At 47.9% G+C, this 10,344-nt stretch overlaps 1 protein-coding gene across 1 annotated transcript; it reads right to left on the reverse strand.

The window, feature by feature from the left end:
* Positions 1-16: 16 nt before the first annotated feature.
* On the reverse strand, positions 17-9,966 carry LOC100272879 (4-hydroxy-tetrahydrodipicolinate reductase 2 chloroplastic). Its single transcript, NM_001147332.2, has 8 exons — positions 9,712-9,966; positions 7,743-7,980; positions 7,093-7,226; positions 6,900-6,974; positions 6,532-6,633; positions 671-780; positions 436-523; positions 17-351 (listed from the first exon to the last, which is right to left on the reverse strand). Exons 1-8 carry the CDS (start codon positions 9,874-9,876, stop codon positions 274-276), a joined length of 990 nt encoding a protein of 329 aa, NP_001140804.2. The 5' UTR covers positions 9,877-9,966; the 3' UTR covers positions 17-273.
* Positions 9,967-10,344: the final 378 nt, after the last annotated feature.

Consider the following 10,344-nt stretch of genomic DNA (forward strand, 5'->3'; position numbering starts at 1 on the left):
TGTGCAAGAAGTCGAGAATATTAAATTATGATTGCCATCACTAGAAGCATGTCATTTTTTTCCTATTGAACCTCTCATATTCAACCCAATTACACAAAAGTCTAAAATGGGTGAAGGTGCGCAGTGCATTATTCTAACAAAAAACGGTAAAAACAACAGCGCTGTGCTTAATATTGCCTCCATCCTTGAATATTTGTCGCTCGCTAGTTTATTTTTGAACTAAACAGCGAAAAATAAAAAAGAACGGAGGGAGTATTATTTATCAGCAGCTAATCAGTAGGCTTTATGGCAAGTTTCTTCTCGCAGGACATCATCCATATTATATATTCTCTTAGAATCCTTTGATTGCACCTGCATTAAAGAATACGAGTAAGATACCAGCAGTATCTGAAACGCAGGACCACTTAAAAATACCGAACTAACACATCAGCCAACCTTCCTATGCAGAAACATTGCCGCGTCAATAGTTCCTTCGGCATAGATTGAACGGCCACAAACATTGTGCTGGAACTCAAATGAAACACTAAAAGAACACATTTAAATCAACAAAAACGAAAACATAGCATGCTTGAAATTGCTCTGATGTATTAGCAACACTACAAAAATATCCATGCTTGAATATAATTACTTTATTGGCAGTATCATCAATTTTCAGGAGAATAGTTATTACCTGTCATCAGGAGAAGTGAGATGATACAGATGGAATGCATGCCCTTGGATGTGTTCTTCAGGGACACCCACCATCTCAAGCTGCTGTTCTGGATCTCTAATCTTAACCATCTGCCAGCAAAGGAGGTAATAAGCATCATAAAATAAGATTTCTGTTTTATTTTGAGGATAAATAACATGTAACACGTAAGTAATAGAACATGGTGGGGTGGGGTGGGGGGTCAGTAAACCAAATCAAACAGCGTCCTGATAGAACAACTCCGGAAAAGAAAAACATAGGCCACATATTGTAAAATGATGAACCATTTTTCCATGGAAGTTCACAATTGTTCAATCAGTTATGTACATAGGATATATTGTTAGAGGTATCCTACTTAAATTCCATATCCTGATTGTAAGTAACCACCCTTTTTTCTGGTCAAATTCTACAGTGTTTTTCTTAGAATTGTTTAACCATTTATCCTCATAGCAACAAAATATTACAATGAGTTTAGTTATTATCTATAATTGCTACTTCCTTCTGTTGGAATGTAACTGTGACAACCCATATAGGGCGCCTGGCCCATTAGGCCCATGTACTCTGTAACCCTAATGTAACCCTAGCCTACGGGCTATATAATGAAGGTCACCCCACCTGTTAAGGGTGTGCGGTGTGTTTCTTCATGGTATTCGAGCCAAAACACGTTTTTCTCTTTTCTTCCACTGCCTCCGCACCTGGCCGTCGCGCTCTCGCTCCTGAATCGCGGCCGCCACCACCCAGCCGTCGTTTCCCTGACCGCCGCGCCTGCACTGCCGTTCCCCGGCCCCCGCGGCTCCGCCACCAGGCTGCTGCCCTCGCACAGCCGCCACCCGGCTCCTGCGCGGCTCCGCACCAGGCCGCCGCCACCCGACCCCACCGCCAGGCCCTTGTGCGGCCCCGCCACCAGGCCGCTGCACTCACGCAGCCGCCATCCCGCCCCCGCGCCGCCCCTGGTCGCCGCGCTAGCGCCAGGCTCACCAACTGCCTTCCATGGCCACCGAGACTACCGGCGCAGAGGAACTTCCCCCGGTCTTCTTCCCCGCCTACGCCGCCGTCAACGTGAAGCAGCATGTGCCGATCGACCTCAGCCTCGAGCGCCCCAACTTCTCCAAATGGAAATCCTTCTTTACCACCCTCTGCGGCAAGTACGGGCTGCTCGACCACATCAACGGCACGGTGGCCGCGCGCCCGGCTGATCCCATGTGGTCTCAACCTGACGCGTGCGTTCGCGGGTGGATGTACAACTCCGTCGACGACGCTGTCCTCGACCTCGCCATGGAGCCCGATCAGGACGCACGCGCACTGTACGTCTTCATCGAGGCCCTGTTCCAGGCGAACAAGGAGTCTCGTGCCGTCGTCCTCGAGCAGGAGTTCCACAACCTGTCTCAAGGCGACCTCTCCATCGACACCTACGCTCAGCAGATGAAGAGCACCGCTGATGCGCTCCGGGAGGTCGGCCACACTGTCTCCCCCGCGCAGCTCGTTCTCAACCTCCTGCTCGGTCTCAATCCTCGCTTCGCCAACACGGCCGACATCATCGCCAACACGTCACCGCTGCCTGACTTCAAGTCCGCCACCAACATGCTCCGTGTCAAGGAACTTCGCCTCGGCACCGAGAACAAGGAAGCTTCGGCATCGGCTCTTGCTGTTTCCACCGCCCCATCCTGCACGTCGCCAGCCTGCCACTCCACCTCCTCCTCCTTCAGCAATGGGGGCAGTGGCAAGGGCAAGGGGCGCGGTGGCAACGGTGGCGGCAGAGACGGTGGTGGTCGGCGCAACCAGCAGCACGGCGGCGGCCGGCGCAACCAGCAGCATGGTGGCAGCCGTCAGCCACCCCAGTCGACGGGTCCTTGGGTTTGCTACAACCCTTGGACTGGTCTGTGGCCTCCCCAGCAGCAGCGGTGGGCGCCTCCTCAGCAGCAGCAGTGGGCGCCTACTCCGCCTCCTCCACAGCAGGCCCACACCGCTTTTGCGCCGCCGCAGTTTTCCGCCGCAGGTGCTCCTTCAGGCGGCTGGAATGCAGCCAACTTGATTGTTGCTCTTAATCAAATGGCGGTGCAGGACTCCCCTTCTTGGGTTATGGACAGCGAAGCGACATCCCACATGTCCTCCAACGACGGTATACTCCTTTCCCGTTATCCTTCCCCACCGTGCTCCATTACGGTCGGTAACGGGCAGTCCATCCCTTCATCTGGCCGTGGCACATCTCTCTTACCTATAGCTGATCGCTATTTTCATCTTAATAATGTTCTTGTCGCTCCTCAGCTTCCTCGTAATTTGTTATCTGTTCGACAGCTTACTCGCAACAATAACTGTTCCATTGAATTTGGCGCTTCTGGTTTTTCTGTTAAGGATCTCCAAACCAAAACGGTCCTCCTTCGGTGCAATAGCAACGGGGATCTCTACACCATTCCACATCGTCTGCCGCCTTGCTGCCATGTTGTTGTCGTTACTCCAGAGTTGTGGCATGCTCACCTCGGACATCCATCGCCAACCGCCGTTCAAACCCTAAATAAGCTTTCAGCTATTCAATGTAATAAAGCAGCTCGCCGCATTTGCCATGCCTGCCAGCTAGGCAAACACGCTAAACTGCCCTTTACTAGTTCTGTTTCTAATACATCTACACCTTTTGAACTCGTTCATTGTGATGTCTGGACCTCTCCAGTTTTGAGTATTTCGGGCTATAAATATTATCTTGTCATACTTGATGATTTTACTCATTTTTGTTGGACATTCCCCCTACGCCATAAATCTGAGGCTCATGAACATATTGTTCAGTTCACTGCTTACGCTAACACACAATTCAGCTCTTTTGTGCGCTGTTTTCAGACCGATAATGGGACTGAGTTCATTAACAGTACCACCGCCGCCTTCCTGGCTGCCCGTGGCATCCTTCTTCGCACCTCGTGCCCCTACACATCCGCCCAAAACGGCAAAGCTGAGCGGATGCTTCGCACTCTGAACAATGTTGTTCGGACGCTTCTGATCCATGCGGCTATGCCTCCTCCCTATTGGGCCGAGGCTCTCCCCACCGCCGTGTTTCTCACAAACCGACGGCCTTCGTCGTCCATACATAACGGTATTCCCTACCATCTCCTTTATCGCAAGATGCCAGATTACTCACTCCTTCGAGTTTTTGGTTGCCTGTGCTATCCAAACCTCAGTGCCACGACCCCCCACAAATTGTCTCCTCGTTCCACGGTGTGTGTCTTTCTCGGTTACCCTCCTTCTCAAAAGGGCTACTGGTGCCTTGATCTATCCACTCGCAAGATCATCATCTCTCGCCACGTTGTATTTGATGAGACTCACTTTCCGTTTGCGGCTTCAAAGCCTCAACCGGACTCTTTTGATTTTCTGCTACAGGATCTACTCCCCGCGCCAGCCTCGTCTACCTCAGACGTACGGCAAATGCGGGCCTCCGACGACGCCAGCGATCCTGTCGGGCTGGACCCGGCCATCCTGTGGCACGGCACTGCCTACAGGCTACCCCAGACGCTCCGGCAGGCGGCACCTACCAGCACCAGTAACGGTGCCCCCGCTGCCGTCGCTGGGTCACGGTTCGGCATCCATTACAGTCGGCGTCCGCATCCAGCACTGGCTCCAGCGCCGCAGGCGGTGGCACCTCAGCCTGCGGAGCCCCCTGCGGGGGAGACTCGTTCCCCGACGGGCTCCCTGCCGCCCCCCATACAGCGGTATGGATTCACCGCGGTGGCCTCCAGCTTGGCGTCACCGCTGCTAGGCTCCACCCGCGTCGCGCTCGCCGATGCCAATTGGCGCGCGGCGATGACTGACGAGTACAAGGCTCTTGTTGACAATGGCACTTGGCGTCTCGTTCCTCGCCCGCCTCATGCCAGCGTCATCTCCGGCAAGTGGGTCTTCAAGCACAAGTATCGTGCTGACGGCTCCCTAGCTCGCCATAAAGCCAGGTGGGTCGTTCGTGGGTTCTCACAGCGGCACGACATCGACGAAACGTTCAGCCCGGTTGTCAAGCCGCCCACCATCCGAGTCGTCCTCAGCATTGCCGCTTCCCGCTCCTGGCTGATCCATCAGCTGGACGTGAAGAACGCCTTTCTCCACGGCCACCTGAACGAGACCGTCTACTGTGAGCAGCCGCTCGGCTTCGTCGACTCGGCCGCCCCGGATCACGTGTGCCTCCTGCAAAAGTCCTTGTACGGACTCAAGCAGGCGCCTCGGGCTTGGCACCAGCGCTTCTCCAGCTTCGTACAGCGGTCCGGCTTCACTGCGTCAGCTTCGGACACGTCTCTTTTTGTTTACAAAGAGGGCACTGACACCACCTACCTGCTACTCTACGTCGACGACATCATCCTGACAGCCTCGACGACACGGCTTCTTCGTCGCCTCACCGAGCTCTTTCACTCCGAGTTCGCCATGACAGATCTTGGGGACCTTCACCACTTCCTTGGGATCTCTGTCACGCGTTCCAAGGACAGCCTCCTCTCCCAACGTCAGTATGCTGCGGACCTGCTCCAACGCGCCGGCATGGCTGAGTGTCACCCTACGACGACTCCTGTTGACACTCAAGCCAAGCTGTCCGCTACGGATGGCACCCCGGTGGCCGATGCCACCCAATACCGCAGCCTCGCCGGAGCTCTACAGTATCTCACGCTGACTCGGCCAGACCTCGCCTATGCCATTCAGCAGGTGTGCCTCTTCATGCACGACCCGCGCGAGCCTCATCTGGCACTGCTCAAGCGGGTCCTGCGGTATGTCGAGGGTACCCTCTCCACTGGACTTGACATCGGCACCGACAGCATTACGGGTTTGTCTGCCTACTCCGACGCTGATTGGGTGGGCTGTCCAGACTCTCGGCGCTCCACTTCAGGGTACTGTGTCTTCCTCGGCGACAACTTAGTCTCATGGTCCTCCAAACGACAAACTACGGTTTCTCGTTCGAGCGCAAAGGCTGAGTATCGTGCTGTTGCGCACGCTGTGGCCGAGACTTGTTGGCTTCGTCAGCTGCTCCAGGAACTTCATGCACCCATCTCTTCGGCGACAGTCGTCTTCTGTGACGTCAATGTTGTCTATATGACTGCCAACCCTGTCCATCATCGTCGCACGAAGCATATTGAAATTGACATCCACTTCGTACGAGAGAAGGTTGCTTTGGGACAGGTCCGGGTGCTCCGTGTTCCATCGTCACTTCAGTTCGCTGACATTATGACCAAAGGGTTACCTGTACAATTGTTTACTGATTTTAGGTCCAGTCTCTGTGTTCGTGACACTCCCGATTAGACTGAGGGAGGGTGTTGGAATGTAACTGTGACAGCCCGCCTGGCCCATTAGGCCCATGTACTCTGTAACCCTAATGTAACCCTAGCCTACGGGCTATATAATGAAGGTCACCCCACCTGTTAAGGGTGTGCGGTGTGTTTCTTCACCTTCAATCACAAATATAAGTCCATATAGGTTTATCATAAGTCAAACTTTTCTAACTTCGTCTCCAAAAGGTATATTATCATTGAAGATGTGAAAAAAGCATATATTATGAAAGTATTTTCATGGTGAAACTAGTAATGTCAATCTTGTTTTGTCAATTTATACAAAATTTTAGATTTGATGGCCAGAGTTTAAAAAGTTTGACTCAAGACCAACCAAGATGCTTATATTTACGATCTGAGGAAGTATTTCAGTATCTGCAAATTGAAAATGAATAGTTGATCTGAGTACGAGAACAGCAAAAAAAAACTAGGAAGTGATCTTGATCCATGAAAACATTGTGGTAGTTTTAACAGCATTGATGTGTTTTCCAGAGCACAAACAGCTTTTCTCTCATAACATGAATAATTAAGCAAAGTTTTCAAGCATAAAAGATAAAAGCATACCCGGTTCATATCATATGACACACCTAGTTTCTCAAAACAAGCAATCACGTCTTTAGCTGTACCAGATGTATCCAGCTTGCCAGCTTGATGGGATTCTAAAACCTGGGAAAAGGAATCCTGACACTCAGAATTGCAGGTATTGGCAGATGGTATGACCACATATCAAAATTTAGCATTTAAAGTCTCAGGCCAGACAATTGATTGAAGGACCTGCAAAGAAGCTTAAATCACTGAGCATCCTCCCCCAAGACATATGTCAAGGTTGAGAGATGATATATTGCTGGACCAGAAGTTTAAATCCTTAAACACAATGAACCATCACTCTGAACTTTTTAATTCAAATGGAAACACTCAAGTTAGAATTGTACCTCTAAATGATAACCTGAAAAGGCCCCTGGAAACTGCTCAGCCATGATTTTCATAGCAGCAACAAATGCAACCACCTGATTGAAGAATGAAAGAAAACTATACAGGTTGTTCATGTTTTCAACATTTGAAGTATAATAATGAAAACTATCAGTTTAAAACTGATTTGAGATAGATCATTCTTTTTTAGCATACTTGTTTGCCCATCTGTGGAGATATTAGTGCATAATTTTTTGAATCTTGCACTGACTTGTAGAGCAAATGCTTGTTCCCACCAGTTGTGCCCATCACAAATGGCAAGCCAAGCTTGCAATAGAGCTCAGCATTAGCTACAAAATGCAAGAGTCTCATTTTTTTGTTTCAAATGAGAAGAATAGTGCTGAATCAAATAGAGTATTCAAAACAATAAAAAAAAGGAGACACATAAAAGGTAGAAAAATATAAAAAAATCTGCAATTTGTTTTCAGAAGAAAAATCAATAGTTCAAGGCTTTCAGCAATATTGAACTAAATGTGACAGCTTCCTAGATGTTCTACATGAAATTTGACAGGCATAAAAAATGTATTTGTCTTATAATTGTTATCCTACCATGTAAGAACAGAAATGTAATCCTTAGCATAAACATGACAAAAAAATCTACAACAAAACTCCTGAATATACATTTTGATGTGAATATAGCAGCAAAATGATTTTATAACAGCAGGTTTAGTAATTAGGACAAACTAGCAAGAAGACTTCAAATTTCTCAAACTGGAATATCATGATTGCGTAAGGTAAAGTGATCATAACATGTACTAAGAACTTTATCTAGTGTATTGAGAAAATAACAAGGTTAAACTGTTTACAGTTCACAGAATTGGGTCCTGTGTAGTCCACAACAATGACATCTGGGAATTCATCAGCAATAGATGAAACAACATCTTCTCTTTTAGAAGGACCATATATTTGAATGTCTGTTTGTCCAACTTGTATTGTTTTTTCAACCTTCTCTCTACTACTGAATGAAACAGGGACTAGGTGAAGGCCCCTCAGAGCAGCAGCCTCAGCGACAGATAACCCCATGTTACCAGTGCAGCCATTCACCTAAATAATGGAACAAATGAAAATACTAAGTAACAAACAGGATCAGGTCTCTTCAATTAAGCAAGATAGTCTGTTTGCCTTCTTTTTTCAAATGTTTTCCTATTTTTTTAATATATATAATCAGTACAGTCGTGGCCTGTCCACTCCTGTTTCCTCCAATAAAACAAGACAGAGGAAAACTGAACAGCTATTCTACATAAAAAAATGTACCGAACTGCTCAAATAAAACAATGACATTTAGAATAGCATTATTCAATGCAAGACCTGGGAATCTTTGAAAAGTTGTGATAAAAGAACTGTTACGATATGAAGCTACAACGGTGGATACTAACTTCCAGTGTAAAATATTAAACAAGCTGTCTACCTCTTATACAGTTTTTGATATTTCCAACGACTCAGAAAATTTTCTATCGGCATAAGATATTGTTGAGCAGGATCTTTGTTGAGGAAAACAAAATTCATAAATATTTGCAGCTTTGCGCTTGCTTTATGTGAATTATAGATGAATGCACCATAGCAGAAAAAGACACCTTTGCGCCCAGGGGGGCCAGCTTCATATTTGATGAACAACCTATACTTTTACCCCAATATGCATCATCTAACCAGAAATCTAGCTTGTGTAGAGGGTAGCACATGTATGTGCATTGTGGAACCAGGCTAAGTATATGGTCATATGGTGGTGTGCTTGAGAAAATTGGAATTCTGCCATTATTAAATTTAGGATTCGTTCGAATGCCATTATGAGAACACGCTTCGTTAATACGCCATTCTCAAACACAGGCTTACAGACAAAATGCCATTTAGGGGGTTATTTGACAAAATATCAATTGATCAGACTGTTTTACCCCTAAACCAAAACTGTCTCGTCTCTGCATCCTGACGGAATCGGAGGAGAGGCCGGCCGCGATGCCGGCGAGCTCCCAGGATCGCTCTTCGTCAGCCCAATCTGGATCCTGACAAATACTTGGTTGCCACTGGTGAAGCTGACGGATCGCAGTGGCGACGGGATCCAGTCCTGGTGCTCACCGGCGATGCTGTTGCAGCTGCAGACAGAAAACGAGAGGGCACCGCCTGCTATGACATGCTGGCCATGACATCGGCTCAGCTGAGCGCCCAACATGTGCAGCACGAGATGCAAGAGAGGAGACAGAGAACGGACGCAAAGAAGAGGAGACAGAGAACGTCAGTCAGGATGCAGAGATGAGACAGAGAACGTCAGTCAGGATGCAGAGATGAGACAGAGAACGAGCCGCACAAAACAAAATTGATTGCAACAGTTTTGGTTTAGGGGTAAAACAGTTCGATTAATCGATATTTTGTCAAATAACCCCCTAAATGGCATTTTATCTGTAAGCCAGTGTTTGAGAATGGCGTATTAACGAACCGTGTTCTCGTAATGGCATTCTAACGAATCCTAAGTTTGATAATGGCAAAATTCCAATTTTCTCGGTGTGCTTCTCCATTTAAATTGTCCCAGGAAAGAGTAAAATCTGAATCCAAACCTAAAATGATTTGAACCCTTTGATCCCCAAAAGGCAGTCCAACTGTCCAAGCCACCGGCTGAGGCCTAGGACAACAGGTAACCCCGCTGTGGCATTACACCGAACGAGTAGGTGATACGTGGAAACCATTGCGCAGAGCAACTGGACCAATAATCTCGCCCTAAAAAATGAGCCAGCGTTTCATCGAACAGGTTCTCAGTGCATTGGAGGCGACCAGCGGAATGCGTACCAGAATCGGAAAGGAGACGCTCTCCGGAGGCGCAGCTGGCTCCAGAGCGGGCGCCGGTGCCGCGGCGCTAACATATTGCGGCGCGGCGGCTCCCCCGAGGCGACCCCGTCTCGGCCAAATCAAGGGGCGCGACAAGGTGGTGCTGGGTGGCCGCATCGAGAGCATCTCTACTACAGCAGCGGATAGTTTCGACTTCGACAACTGCGCGGCTTGAGAGAAGGGTACCGGACAGGGACGAGCCAAGCTAGACGAACGGTTTATCTCCAGTAGAACCGGGGGAGTATCTCCTAAATCGGGCCCAATAAATCTTCGCTAACAATTTTACCAGCTGTTATGAATTGTTTTTGTATTAAAAAACTTTTTAAAAACAAATTATAGGTAAATCTTTTTTCTGCTCCTATAAAGGACTGGTATAAAATAAAAAAATATATTAATAAATTTAATATACTTAACTATTGGTATTTTTTTGTATAGTTAGTTAAACTTGAGATATTTCAATATGCTATTGTAATAGCATTATTTTTTTCGGTCGGAAGGAGTATGTCTTATGTCTAAATGTATTATAAAATCTATGTATCTCAAGAAAGAGAACGACATGTAATTTGGATGAGAGAGAGTAGTACTCAACATCAG

The sequence above is a fragment of the Zea mays genome, chromosome 9 (assembly GCF_902167145.1).
Source record: "Zea mays cultivar B73 chromosome 9, Zm-B73-REFERENCE-NAM-5.0, whole genome shotgun sequence".
NCBI classification, from domain to species: Eukaryota; Viridiplantae; Streptophyta; class Magnoliopsida; order Poales; family Poaceae; genus Zea; species Zea mays.

What these genes read in the sequence shown, in the direction of transcription:
- LOC100272879 (NM_001147332.2), bottom strand. Translation starts at nt 9,876, where the DNA reads ATGCTCTCGATGCGGCCACCCAGCACCACCTTGTCGCGCCCCTTGATT. An exon ending in TGTCATATGATATGAACCGG is followed by an intron (nt 781 to 6,531) that starts GTATGCTTTTAT and finishes CTTTGCTGGCAG; the next exon opens with ATGGTTAAGATTAGAGATCC. An exon ending in CTCACTTCTCCTGATGACAG is followed by an intron (nt 524 to 670) that starts GTAATAACTATT and finishes GTGTTCTTTTAG; the next exon opens with TGTTTCATTTGAGTTCCAGC.